At 51.2% G+C, this 14351-nt stretch overlaps 1 protein-coding gene across 1 annotated transcript in view; it reads right to left on the bottom strand.

Annotated features, from left to right (window-relative positions):
* The window catches only part of AFMID (arylformamidase), an 18898-nt gene continuing 4547 nt past the window's right edge, over window positions 1-14351 (bottom strand). The window contains exons 3-11 of the mRNA XM_049776690.1: window positions 5576-5680; window positions 5435-5483; window positions 4321-4406; window positions 4069-4141; window positions 3318-3415; window positions 3032-3110; window positions 2791-2932; window positions 2540-2641; window positions 1-278 (exon numbers count right to left, since the gene is read on the bottom strand). Coding sequence (XP_049632647.1) covers window positions 246-278; window positions 2540-2641; window positions 2791-2932; window positions 3032-3110; window positions 3318-3415; window positions 4069-4141; window positions 4321-4406; window positions 5435-5483; window positions 5576-5680 — 767 coding nt within the window. The 3' untranslated portion in view covers window positions 1-245. The remainder of the gene's footprint in view (window positions 279-2539; window positions 2642-2790; window positions 2933-3031; window positions 3111-3317; window positions 3416-4068; window positions 4142-4320; window positions 4407-5434; window positions 5484-5575; window positions 5681-14351) is intronic.

The following is a 14351-nucleotide window of genomic DNA, read 5'->3' as shown; positions in this document are numbered from 1 at the left end:
AGGGTTGGATAGGGGTCATACCAAAGCCTATTATGAACCTCTGTGGCACCTCAGTGGGCACTGGGGTGGGGGAAAAAACACCCCAGGCCCCTGCAGCACATTCCATCGAGGCAGGAGCCCTGCTTGTACTCAGGGCAGAGACAAGAGACAGTGATAGGCAAAGAGAAACCAGGCCCTCCCTTGGAGAAGAGGCTTCTGGGAGAAGTTGCAAAAGAGGGGTGCAGTTGGTCAGGGCGCAGGAATACTCAGAGCTTCGGGAAGATTGTCTTCAAAATGATCTGCAGGACAGACAAGAGACAGTGGTGGAGTTCTTGCTTTGCACATGGCTGATCTGGGCAGCTCCCTGATACTCTAAGAGTCCCTGAGCACTTCCTGAAGGGGTCCCTGAGAACAAAGAAGCTAGGAGTCATTCCTGAGCACCATAGGTACTGGCCAGTTAGGACCCTGCACACAAAAAATATCACTCTAGGGGTCAGAGAGATAGCCTGAAGGTAGGGCATTTGCCTTGCATGCAGAAGGGTGGTTCGAATCCTGGCACCACATATGGTCCCTGAGCCTGCCAGGAGCGATTCCTTCCTTCCTTCCTTCCTTCCTTCCTTCCTTCCTTCCTTCCTTCCTTCCTTCCTTCCTTCCTTCCTTCCTTCCTTCCTTCCTTTTCCTTTTCCTTTTCCTGTCACACTTTGCAGTGCTCAGGGATTACTCCTGGTTCTAAGCTCAGAAATCACTCCTGGCAGGCTCAGGGGACCATATGGGATGCTTGGATTTGAACCACCATCCTTCTGCATGCAAGGCAAACACCTTACCTCCATGCTGTCTCTCCGGCCCCCACCAGGAGTGATTTCTGAGCATAGAGCGAGGAGTAACCCCTGAAAGCCTCCAGGTATGGATCAAAAACAAAAAACAAAAAAAAAATTTACTCTAGGGCCAGAGAGATAGGACAGCAGGAAGAGCACTAGCTTTGCATGCGGCCAACCCACGTTAAAATGCTGTGTTAGGGGGCCAGAGAGCAGCATGGAGGTAAGGCGTTTGCCTTATGCAAGGTGGTTCAAATCCCGGCATCCCATATGGTCCCCCGAGCCTGCCAGGAGTGATTTCTGAGCATAGAGCCAGGAGTAACCCCTGAGCACTGCTGGGTGTGACCCAAAAACCAAACAACCAACCAACCAAACAAAAAAATCTTGTGTTAGATCCCCCCTGTGATGCTGTTACAAACTGCTTGTCACACGGAACCCTGCAGCAACTGTTCCTGGGGACTCCTTAGAGCAACTGCTTAGGAGATTCTCCTAGAGGCAAAAGTTTTGGAGAAACCACTCCAAAGGGGAAAAGGGGAAGGGGAAAGATAGCACAAAGAGGGGCCAGCGAGACAGCACAGCGGTAGGGTATTTGCCTTGCACATGGTGAACCCAGGACAGACCTGGGTTCGATTCCCAGCATCCCATATGGCTCCCCAAGCCAGGTATGAGTTCTGAGCGCAGAGCCAGGAAGAACCCCTGAGTGCTGCCAGGTGTGGCCCCCCCAAAAAAACCAAACCAAAACAAACAATGACAGCATAAAGAGGGGTGCCATCTCCCCATAATTAGTGGTTACTCTCAGGCTTGACTCTGGGCTGTCCCTCCTCCCTCCTAGAGAGCCCTAGCATACTTATCTTCTCTCTGTACCTCACTTCCCCCTGGCTGTGTCCCCAGTCCTACCACTCTATACATATTCCAGTACCTCTTGTATGTAAGCATTGTTAAAATGGAATAAAATGTCTCTGTCATCAGCCTGGGACTCTTTCTTTCCCTGGTCAGCAAACACACCAAAAGGGAGGATGGAAGTTGACCCCCGCTGGCTGACTGGGTCAGCATACCCTGGCACCCTCTATGGTCCTCTGAGCTCCACCAGGAATGATTCCTGAGTGCAGAGCCAGGAGTAAACCCTGAGCATCACCACCAGGTGTGGCAGGAAAAAAAAAAAAAAACAACAAAAACCTCTAAAACAATAAGGAGAAAAAGACTTTGCTGCCAGATCTCTGCCTCCTAGAGCCCTCCTTTTTCTTTTTCTTTTCTTTTTTTTTTTTTTTTTGTTTTTTTTTGGGCCACACCTGGCGTTGCTCAGGGGTTACTCCTGGCTGTCTGCTCAGAAATAACTCCTGGCAGGCACGGGGGACCCTATGGGACACCGGGATTCGAACCAACCACCTTTGGTCCTGGATCGGCTGCTTGCAAGGCAAACGCCGCTGTGCATCTCTCCTGGCCCTGCAGTGATGTTTTCTAAGCAGACATGATGGTGACCTCCATCAGTTTGTTTTGTTTTGTTTTGTTTTTGTTTTTGGGCCACACCCAGCGGTACTCAGGGGTTACTCCTGGCTGTCTGCTCAGAAATAGCTCCTGGCAGGCACGGGGGACCATATGGGACACTGGGATTCGAACCAACCACCTTGGGTCCTGGATCGGCTGCTTGCAAGGCAAACACCGCTGTGCTATCTCTCCGGGCCCCGAGCCCTCCTTTTTCTAAGGGGTCCTGGCAGCCCTGCCCTTGGGCACACAGCCAGCCAAACCTTGATCAGGTCACAGTCCTCCATCATTTGCCAAATGATCTCGAAGTGGTCCAACTCGGGCAATTCCTGGAAGAAAGCCTTCCATCCTGCTTGCTGCAGCATCTGGGCAGGAAATGGGGAGACCTCTGTGATCTAGGGCGCCACCTCCGGGGTCCCAGGGGTTTGCCAAATAATGACCTCAAAGGAGGGGACAGCCCCATCCCAGCCCCCTGGCCTTAGTGATTAGTAAGGGGAGCGAGGGAAGTGGGGACCTGATAAAACTCCCAGGACTGGCGATGGAACTCCGGGGAGTCGTCCTGGCCCAGGATCACCAGGATGGGCAGGTTTGGAACCACAATCTTGGGTCCCTCCTCCTCCAGGCGTAGCTGCGGGCTGTTCCTGAGAGCATCCTTCCTTCAGGTAGAATGGGCCATGGGCAGTCACGTGGGTGAGGCAGCCTCACCCCCGGGAAGCCTGTGCTACCCCGCATGGCTGAGGTGGGAGGGTACTCACAGGGTCAAGGAGAGAAGGTCGTTGTTAGATGTGTGTATGATGGGCTCCAGGTCATAAATTCCACTCACCAGGAACAGGCCTGGAAGGAAGAACCATCCCACTGTCCCCAAGCTAGGAGCCAGGGCCGCCAGCCAGACTGGCTGAGACAGGATGGGAAGGGCCAGCCCAGGACTCAGAGGAGAACCCCAAAGTGCAGACACTGCCGACCCACCCCAGGATAGTGGTGGTCTCTGGTGGCTGGTATCCACCCTGAGACTTGTGGGAGTAGAGTTCTGCCCCCCCAAACCTTGCAAGTTGGGGGTAAGGCGCTGTTTGGTCCAATCCACTAGGAGCATCATGGATATCAGGTGGGCCCCGGCTGAGTGTCCACACAGGTAGAGCCCCCTGGGGCAGAGTTCAAAGCCATGGGTCAGTATGGGGTGCCTAAGGGGGTTGGGTTTCACCATTCCCCCACCTGCCTGATCCTGCAGATGAAAAGTGTGGACATGGGACCAGAGTGACAAGACAATGGGGAGGGCAAATATTTGCCTTGTACACATCTGGCCTGGTACAGTCCTGGGCATCCCACATGGTCCCTGATCCTGCCAGGAATGATTCCTGAGTGCAGAGCCAGGAGGAACTCCTGAATAACCCAAATATGGCCAAGAGAGGAAACAAAGCAGGAAGGGAGGGAGGGAGGGGAAGAAGAAAGGGAGGAAGGAAGAAAGGAAGGAAGGAAGGGAGGGAAGGGAAGGAAGAAAAGGAAGGAGGGAAAGAAGGGAGTGAAGGAAGAAAGAAAAGAAGGAAGGAGGGAAAGAAGGAAAGGGGGCTGGAGCAATAGCACATGGGTAGAGCATTTGTCTTGCATGTAGCTTACCCGGGTTCAGTCCCTGGCATCTCATGGGGACCCCTGAGCCTGCCAGGAGTGATTTTTGAGGGCAAAGCCAGGAGGAACCTGAAAGCCGCTGAGTGTGGCTCAAAAAAAAAAAAAAAAAAAGGGAGGAAGGAAGAAGGAAGGACAGAGTAGACACAGATTGTGCAAGGTCAGAGACACCCACTTGTTGTCTGGAAACCGCTGCTGGAGAAAAATGAGGCTCTGGGTCACCTGCTCCACCATCAGGTCTAGGGTCCCTGGAGAGAGGGGCACGGGGGTCAGGGTGCAGAGAGCGAGTTTGGGTTTGCAGAAGTCAGGGTTAAGGTCTTAGAGGTCTGTGTCCAAGTCAGGCCACATATGTGGGTGCAAGGGTTGGGGTGAGTAGAGAATGGGTGCAGGTGGGGCCCCTCAGCACCTGCCCCAGGCCCCTCCTTACCCCTGGGAGCAATGTTGTAGTCCATGATAACCACAGTCACTCCTCGAGCAGTCAGCGGTTTGACCATGAAGGCAGACTCGTCCTTACTATGGGAGATAAAGGGTTCAGGGGTCCAGCACACCCTCACCCAGCACTGGCACCCCCACCATGGCCCTGCAGCCATAGGGGACTTGGTCTAGCTCTGGTTGGGGTCCTTGGGGAGCTCTTCTTCCTCTGGGGGGTGCTGATGAAGAAACAAGGGGTCGGAGAGCAGAGTGAGCAGGGCTTGGCCAAGGTAAGGGGCGTGCCCAGTGAAAAAAGGACCCCAAAGGGCCCATCCGGATGTGCTTGGGTGAAGTCCTTGAGCAGCCCAGGACCCCTCTGCTAAGTTTGGGATGAAATATGGCCATATCTTCAACTTCCTCTTTCTTTCTTCCCCAAGTCATAACACCTTGGGTCCCCAAACCAGGAGGGCTGACTCTGCTTTCCCTGGCATAAGATAAGTGAACATGCGCTTCTAAACAGTGGCCTCAGAATGCACCCCCAAAGTCACACTGGCCCCTGACTCCAGCTCCTGTGAATGGGAACAGGATCTGCAATTGTCACTGAGACAGATGAGGGGTCGAAGCAATGGCACAGCTGGGAGAGCTTTTGCCTTGCATGAGGCTGACTAGGTTTGATCCCTGGCATCCCTGCCAGGAGTGATTCCTGAGCACAGAGCCAGGAGTAACACGAGTGCTGCCATGTGGACAAAAAAAAACCCCAAAGAAACCAAAAACAAAACAAGGGACCTGGAGTGGTGGCGCAAGCAGTAGGGCACTTGCCTTGCACACGCAAGGGAGGGAAGGGAAATTCCGAGTCCAGGCCTACAGAGTGGAGACAGTGGAAATGAGCCTGACTGGACCTGTTCCCCCAGCCTGGTAGTCACAAGAGGCCCCCAGCTTCTCTCTGGAACCTTCCATGGGGGCGGAGCTGCAAACACTGAGACTAGAGCCCCTGGCTTCCCCTTTGGAATCACACACACACACACACACACACACACACACACACACACACACACACACACACTGCGCGCACTCGCACGACTGGGATGAGGACAAGTTCCAGTGGTCTCAATAGCTCCAGTCCTGCTCACCTTACGCTCTGCCAGTATCCCCCATGACAGAACACGAACACAGGACAGGCTGCAAGACAGAAGTGGAGTGCATGGCCAAGCTTGCAGGGAGCTGCTGGCGCCATGGGGAAGGCAGTCCACATGCTGATTGGGGGGACTCACCCCTACAGTCCTCTTTGGGAAAGTAGATGTCCAGCTTCGCGCGGTCCCCCGACCCATAGGTGACATTCAGCTCATTCCTCTGCGTGGCCTGAGCCTCCTTGGTGGCTGTGGCACAAATGATGAGGTGGGGTTAGAGTGATAGCACAGCAGGTAAGGCATTTGCCTTGTATGCGGTTGACCTGGTTTCAACTCTTGGCATCCCATCCAAAGGTCCTTAGAGCTTGTCAGGAGATTCCTGAGCATAGAACCAGGAGGAACCCCCGAGTGCCAATGGGTGTGGCCCAAAACCCCCCAAAAATGGGGGGGGGAAGGAGCCAAGTATTGCTCAGAGCACCCAGGGACCTGTTGTTACCCTGTCAATGATTTTCAGTCATCCAGGCCACTGGCTCCATGCTGGGGATCCTTGGATTCTCCCGTTGGTGTTTGGGGTCTCCAGGATCACACCCAGGGGTGCTCAGGAAATTCCAGTATATTGGGGAGTCTGGGAAAAACTTGTGATGCTAGAGTTCAAACAAGGGGAACACACGCAGGATATCACCTTTGGAATTTGGGCTCCCGCGCTGTGGGAGTAATTGGTTTTCTTTTTTTTTTTTTTTTTTTCTGGTTTTTGGGCCACACCCTGCGGTGCTCAGGGGTTACTCCTGGCTGTCTGCTCAAAAATAGCTCCTGGCAGGCACAGGGGACCATATGGGACACCGGATTTGAACCAACCACCTTTGGTCCTGGATCGGCTGCTTGCAAGGCAAACTCTGCTGTGCTATCTCTTGGGGCCTGAGTAATTGGTTTTCATTCTATTCAGATAATTCTTTTTTTTTTTTTTTTTTTTTTGGTTTTTGGGCCACACCCTGTGACGCTCAGGGGTTACTCCTGGCTATGTGCTTCGAAGTCGCTCCTGGCTTGGGGGACCATATGGGACGCCGGGGGATCGAACCGCGGTCCTGTCCAAGGCTAGCGCAGGTAAGGCAGGCACCTTACCTCTTGCGCCACCCAGATAATTCTTTTTGTTTTGTTTTTGGACCTCGCCCAGTAGTGCTCATGGTTTACGCCCCTTTTTGTTTGTTTGTTTTTGGGTCACACCTAGAAACACTCAGGAATTACTCCTGGCTCTGTGCTCAGAAATCTCACCTGACAGGCTTGGGGAACCATATGGATGACAGGAGTCGAACCCAGGTCCACCCTGGGCCAGCCACATGCAAGGCAAAGGTCCTACCACTGTGCTATCACTCCGGCCCCAGGATAATTCTTTGCTGATGCTTGTCACTCCAGTACCTCTGGATTGGTCCCCTACCCTAGGGAGCCAAGTGTTCTCCACCCTAGGGGGTGCTTTTTCTCTTCCCAATAAAGACCTCGGATCTCAGAGAGAAACTTTTCCATTTTTTTTTTTTTTTCACAGCTAGTCTATCTGCCTGCTGTTATCTCTTGTTCCTGAGCAGAAGGCTTGTGGTGGAGTTTTCCTGAATCTGTTTTATTCTCTTCAGTCTGTGTGGATCATTTTCTGTGACTGCGTTGGCTCCAGACTCACGCTCCCTGATCCCCCGGGATTGGGGCATGAGGCTTCCACTTCACCACCCGCAGTGATTAGGGCCTGCTCCTGGCTCTGTGATCAGAGGAGCACATGTGGAGCCAGAGAGTTCTTCCCCTTCTTCTCCAAGCCAGGCTTGGGTGGATGCAAGGCAAGCTGTCCTGGCTGTGTAAACAGGCTCTGAGGGTGGGGAAGGGCTGGAGTTCAGACTTTGCCTGCTGGTGACCCCACCGCAGGGTGCGTGGAGCACTGTGGGACGACCCCACAGTTCCAACAGTGTCGCCCAAAAAGTCATTCTAAAGAGCAGAAAATCAGCAGAGGGCAAGAGCTGTAGTACAGTGGATTTTATTTCTGGCAATACCTGAGCACTACCATGACCCAAAACTGGAAGGAAGGAAGGGAGGGAGGGAGGGAGGGAGAAGAGAAAGAAAGAAAAAGAAAGAAAGGGGTCGGGCGGTGGCGCTGGAGGTAAGGTGCCTACCTTGCCTGCGCTAGCCTAGGACTGACCGCGGTTCGATCCCCCGGTGTCCCATATGGTCCCCCAAGCCAGGAGCGACTTCTGAGCGCATAGCCAGGAGTAACCCCTGAGCGTCACCGGGTGTGGCCCAAAAACCAAAAAAAAAGAAAAAAAAGAAAGAAAGAAGGAAGGAAGAAAGAGAAAGAAAGAAGAGAGAAAGAATCAAAGGGGCCTGGAGAGATAGCACAGCGGCGTTTGCCTTGCAAGCAGCCGATCCAGGACCAAAGGTGGTTGGTTCGAATCCCGGTGTCCCATAGGGTCCCCCGTGCCTGCCAGGAGCTATTTCTGAGCAGACAGCCAGGAGTAACCCCTGAGCAACGCCGGGTGTGGCCCAAAAACCAAAAAAGAAAGAAAGAAAGAAAGAATCAAAGAAAGAAAGAAGGAAGGACGGAAGGAGGGAGGGAGGGAGGGAGGGAGGGAGGGAGGGAGGGAGGGAGGGAGGGAGGGAGGAAGGAAGGAAGGAAGGAAGGAAGGAAGAAGAGAAAGAAAGAAAGAAAGAAAGAAAGAAAGAAAGAAAGAAAGAAAGAAAGAAAGAAAGAAAGAAAGAAAGAAAGAAAGAAAGAAAGAAAGAAAGAAAGAAAGAAAGAAAGAAAAGAAGAAATAAAGAAAAGAAAGGGGGCCGGGTGGTGGCGCTAAAGGTAAGGTGCCTGCCTTGCCTGCGCTAGCCTTGGACGGACCGAGGTTCGATCCCCCGGTGTCCCATATGGTCCCCCAAGCCAGGAGCAACTTCTGAGCACATAGCCAGGAGTAACCCCTGAGCGTCAAATGGGTGTGGCCCAAAAACCAAAAAAAAAAAGAAAAAGAAAGGTCCGGCCCTCACTGCAGGCAGAGTAAGAAAGGCAAGCAGGAGGCATGGAGTGGCCAGTCTCAATTCTGGGAATCTGGTAGCTTTAGTTCTTCAGGTGGAATCAAGTGCGACATGGGAAAGAAAACCAAGCGAACAGCTGACAGTTCTTCAAAAGATGAGGAGGAGTAACGTCCTGGAGAAGGTGCTAGACAGACGTGTAGTTAAAGGACAAGTGGAATATATACTCGCACAATACCTGGGAGCCTCAGAAAAACCTGGATTATTCTGAGCTAATTTCTAAGTTTATAAAAAAGTATAAGAAGATGAAGGAGGGCCAGAGAGATAGCATAAAGGCAGGGCATTTGCCTTGCCTGCTAAAGGACGGTGGTTCGAATCCCAGTATCCCATATGGTTCCCTGAGTCTGCCAGAAGCAATTTCTGAGTGTAGAGCCAAGAGTAATTCCTGAGCGCTGCTGGGTGTGACCCAAACCCCCCCCTCAAAAAAAAAAAAAAGATGAAGGAGGGAGAAATTAAGAAACCCAGGGAGAAGTCAGACACTAATAAGCGGAAATCTAACTTCTCTCTCTTTTTTATTTTTTTTTGGGGGGGTCACATCCGGCAGCGCTCAGGAGTTACTCCTGGCTCTATTCTCAGAAATCGCTCCTGACAGGCTTGGGGGACCATATGGGATGCTGGGATTCGAACCACCGACCTTCTGCATGAAAGGCAAACGCCTTATCTCCATGCTATCTCTCCGGCCTGGAAATCTAATTTCTCTAACAGTGCTGATGATATCAAATCCAAAAAAAAAAGAGAGCAAAGCAATGATATTACAAGGGACTTTGAGAGAAGACTGGAACCAGAAAGGATCATTGGGGCAACAGATTCCTGTGGCGATTTAAAGTTTTTAATGAAATGGAAAGACACAGATGAAGCTGACCTGGTTTTGGCAAAAGAAGCAAATGTAAAATGTCCACAGATTGGGATAGCATTTTGTGGAGAGAGACTGACGTGGCATGCGTACCCTGAAGATGCGGAAAACAGAGAAAGTAGCAGCGAAGAGCTAAAGTAGGGGGAGGAGCACTGTCATTTTTCTTTGTGCAGAGTACATTTCTGCCTCCTCTCCCTCTTCCCCACCCCCTTCTATCGATAACATATCCATAACAATGTTCTTATCACTGTGTTCCCTGGGAGAAATGTTTGTATTGGTTCTCTTGTAACATAACTGATTCATGATATGTGTCTCTCTGTGAAGACCAGGCATTTACATATATGTATGTAATTATATGTATATAATTCCCATGGTTTTTTTCCTTTACCCTGATCTCTCCCTTCTACTCCCCTGTAACCTCTAACTTTTTACTTATTTTGAGTTTTGATCTTTTCAGGTTTGGTCCCTTTTTAGTTTGGGAAATTTTGTTACAATGATGATGAATTTGGCTTCTGACACTGGTGTTTTGAACATGTTGATGACCTGCTGGCCTTTGTTTAGAGCAGGGGTCTCAAACTCAATTTACATGGGGGCTGTAGGAGGCAAAGTGGGGGTGATCCTTGAGTGCAAAGTCAGTAGTAAGCCTTGAACATTGGGCGTGTGACCCAAACAACTAAAACAAAACAAAACAAAATACAATTCCTCTAGGAATGTTGTACGGAGGGCCGCAAACGGCCTGCTGCCTGCGAGTTTGAGACCCCTGGTTTAGAGGTTGTTGGATGGAAAAGATGCTTCCTTTCATTTTAAAAAGCCAATGGCAACTACCTATTGGGGCCTCCCCCAGCCTCAGTCTGCTTTCCCCCTGGAAGATGCGAGGTCCTAGAGTCTCTTCTAGAGTCCTGTTTATCCTCGACTGTCCTGTCAGAGTAGCTCCAGCCTTCAGAGGGTTTAAAATGTTGTGCCGAGGTTGGTCAGGGCACACCTTTGTCACTCCAAGGCTGCTCCTGGCCTTGTTTCATTAGCAGTCCCTGATTCCACATTTGCAAGATGGTGCAGTCTGCCAGAAAAGGACAAAGATTGCTGACTGTGTCAGCTATAAGTACGTAAGGCTAATATGAGGTAGGGTACGCTTGTCTTTTTTTTTTTTTTTTTTTTTTTTTTGGTTTTTGGGCCACACCTGGTGACGCTCAGGGGTTACTCCTGGCTATGCGCTCAGAAGTTGCTCCTGGCTTGGGGGACCATATGGGACACCAGGGGATCGAACCGCGGTCCGTCCAAGGCTAGCGCAGGCAAGGCAGGCACCTTACCTTTAGCGCCACCACCCGGCCCCCTCGCTTGTCTTTATCATCACATGTGGTATATATGTGTTATTTCCTTCAATCCCTCATATTTGGACTCTGTGTAGGTGTGAGTGACTGCCTGGTGCTTGCTGTGCTAAGGTGGTAGGCCCCCTCCACTCCTGCCAACTTCCGTGGCCTCCCAAAGCATTCCTGTTATCAAAGAGGCTTCAGGCATGACACTCTTCTTAGTGGACCTGTTTCCCTACATGCCATTCCGTTCAGTGGGGAACTATTGGCCACAACATCAGTTTTAAATATTCAAAACAGGGCCCGGAGAGATAGCACAGTGGTGTTTGCCTTGCAAGCAGCCGATCCAGGACCAAAGGTGGTTGGTTCAAATCCCGGTGTCCCATAGGGTTCCCCGTGCCTGCCAGGAGCTATTTCTGAGCAGATGGCCAGGAGTAACCCCTGAGCTCCGCCAGGTGTGACCCAAAAAACAAAAACAAACAAACAAAAAAAAATTCAAAACATTTCTCCTCACGTGTTCCTTGTCTATTGACTCCTGGATTTGCCACCAAGAATCTTCATAGTATTAGCACTCTTCCTTTTTTTTTTTCTACTTTCAAACTCTTAGTTTTTTTTTTTTGTTTGTTTGTTTGTTTGTTTTTGGCCACATCCGTTTGATGCTCAGGGGTTACTCCTGGCTATGAGCTCAGAAATCGCTCCTGGCTTGGGGGGACCGTATGGGACGCCGGGGGATCGAACCGCGGTCCGTCCTATGCTAGCGCTTGCAAGACAGACACCTTACCTCTAGTGCCACCTCTCCGGCCCCTTAGTTATGTATTTATAAGAAAAAATTGTGTGGGGACAGAGACATAGCATGGAAAGTAAGGTGTTTGCCTTGCATGCAGAAGGACGGTGGTTTGAATCCCAGCATCCTATTTGGTTCTCCAGAGCCTGCAAGGAATGATTTCTGAGCGTAGAGCCAGGAGTAACCCCTGAGCACTGCTGGGTTTGACCCAAAAAACAAACAAACAAACAAACAAAAAACAAAAAAAGTAAGGAAGGAAGAAAGGAAAGAAGGAAGAAGACAGCATAGGCGATAGGTACTTGTCTTGTATGTGGCCGACCCTGGTTTGATTCCCTATGGTTCCCAAAAATAGTCAAAGACACCTCTGCGCAAGAGCCAGGACTAGCCCTGGAACACCACTAGGAGTGGCCCAGCTCTTGCCTCCCATGTAAAGAAATAACTGTGATGGCTAGAGAAAGGCTCAAAGGTCCTTGCCCAGTTCTTCACACCACGGCCACCGCATGGGCTCCTTGGCACTGCCAGAGCAGCCCCTGAGCATCGCTAGAAAAGAAGGAATTGTTTTGGAAGTTCTTTGCACTATTTAGAACAGGACTGTGGAGTCCTACAGGAGAGGGTGAAGGAAACCACATAAATGCACAGAGTGCCTGTGGCTGGGATCACAGAGAACTTTATTTTTCAAGACCTTTCCAGTCTCCAAAGTTTATTTGATTTTTATTTCTGGGCCACACCCAGCAGTGCCCAGGGGTTCTTCCTGGCTCTGTGCTCAGAAATCACTCCTGGCAGGTTTGGGCGACCCTAAGGGATGCCAAGGATCAAACCTGAGTTGGCTGCATGTAAGGCAAATTGTCCTACTGGCTGTTCTGCTATAGTTCTGTCCCCCAAGTTCTTCTTTTTTTTTTTTTTCCCCTTTGGGAGGGCCACACCTAGCAGTGCCCAGGGGTTCCTCCTGGCTCTGTGTTCAGAAATCACTCCTGGCAGACTCAGGGGACCATATGGGATGCTGAGAATCAAACCCGGGTCTGTCTCCAGGGTCAGCTGTGTGCAAGGCAAATGTTCTACTGCTGTGCTATCTCTCAGGGGCCCCATCCTCCAAGTTCATTTTTGGGGGGTGTCCACACCTGGCGGTGCTCAGGGGTTACTCCTGGCTCTAGGCTCAGAAATTGCTCCTGGCAGGCTCAGGGGACCATATGGGATGCCGGGATTCAAACCACCGTCCTTCTGCATGCAAGGCAAACGCCCTACCTCCATGCTATCTCTCCGCCGCCTCCGAGTTCATTTTGTAATGAGAGAACAAAAGTTTCCATAAATAGTCGTGCAGGCCAGAGCAGGTGACTTGGGTTTCTGATGGAAGCTCTGGAGAACGTGCGGTTTGCTGCTCTTCCAACAGCCCCTCATGGAAAGGGGGGTGAGAGGTGTTGCTCTGCGCACAACCACTTGGGGAGATCTATCCCCAGCACTACATACACTCCCTGAGCACTAACCAAGAGTGACCCCTGAGTACAAGGCAAGGAGGAGCCCATGAGCACATTGGGGATAGCCCCAAAATGGGAAAAAAGGAAAAGAAAGAAATGAAGGAAAAAAGGGAAGGAGGGAGAAAGGGAGGAAGAGAGGAAGAAAGGAATGAAGGAATGAGGAATGGAGGGAAGGATAAGGGTTGGAGGGAGGAGGGAAGAAAGAAAGGAGGAAGAAGAGAGAAAGGGAGAAAAGAGGGAAGAAGGGAAGGGGGGAGGAAGGAAGGGGAGAGGAAGAAGGAAAGGAGAGAAGGGAGGGAGGGGCGAGGCAAGCTCTAGAATTTGCAGGAGTGAGGAGCTCTGTATAAGATGAGAAAATTAAGGACTTTCAAAGGAAAGTTTTCAAAGGAAAACTCCGAAAAGGCCAATAAGCCACAGTCACGTCCAAGCAGCCCCAGGTGGGAAGAGCCCAAAGAGCCAACAACAGGTGAAGGAAACAGCGAACTATCAGCTCCACAGGAACACACCTGCCCCTTGGGTTACCCTCAGAGGTGCTGAGGGGAAGAAGTGGGCGCAGGAGTCTCCTCGGATCCATTACACGTGCCCACAGAGGGACAAACACGCACAGGGGCCAGAGCTGGAGGACAGGGAGGAGGGCGGTGGCCTGACACGTGGCCAATCCGTGTTCGATCCTTGGCATCTCATACTGTCTCCCAAGCCCACCTGGAGTGATCCCTGAGCTCAGAGCCAGGTGTGACCCCCAAATAAAAACAAAAAGTGGGAAATCCTTGAGGCAGAAAGCAAGAGATCGGGGGCCAGAGAGCAGCCTGGAGAGGGTTTGCATCTGGGGCAGGGAAAGTGTCTTGCAATTGCATCTTGCATGCAGCCGCAGTAACTGGAACATATCAAATGCAATTAACTAGAGCTTGAAAACAGCAAACCTTAAGATTTTTTATCATAATCAAACAAAGCAGGGCTTTCTGCTTTGTGTGCCTTTCTTTCTTCTGGGGAGAGGGTGGGAAAAAGCCAAAGCCCGCTGCGGGCAAAGGCCACTGGCACCTGGACCGATCAGGCCAGACAAAACATTCACTGGACATGGTCAGTGGTAGGCTCGGCCCATCTCTGCCTTGATTGGTCCTTCGAGGGGCGTGTCCCAGCCAGGGACTTGGATTGGCTCCTGGGCTCAGGTTTAGGGGTGGGGTTATTGAGAGCCCCCAGGCTTGGCCCCTGGGTGGAGAAGGGGTAAAGGTGACATAGTCTTTAGTGAGCATGTTTCTGGCTGCACTTTAATGCTTATCTTAAGGATGAATACAAATAAAAAATCAAAATTAACAAACAGGTCAAATAGGAGATTTGTAGCCGGAAAGAGAGCAGGTGTTTGCCTTGCAAGCAGCCCATCCAGGACCTAAGGTGGTTGGTTCGAATCCCGGAGTTCCATATGGTCCCCCGTGCCTGCCAGGAGCTATTTCTGAGCAGA

The sequence above is a fragment of the Suncus etruscus genome, chromosome 1 (assembly GCF_024139225.1).
Source record: "Suncus etruscus isolate mSunEtr1 chromosome 1, mSunEtr1.pri.cur, whole genome shotgun sequence".
Taxonomy (NCBI): Eukaryota; Metazoa; Chordata; class Mammalia; order Eulipotyphla; family Soricidae; genus Suncus; species Suncus etruscus.
Note: the sequence above shows the minus strand (reverse complement) of the source record. Positions and strands in the feature narration are given on the sequence as shown.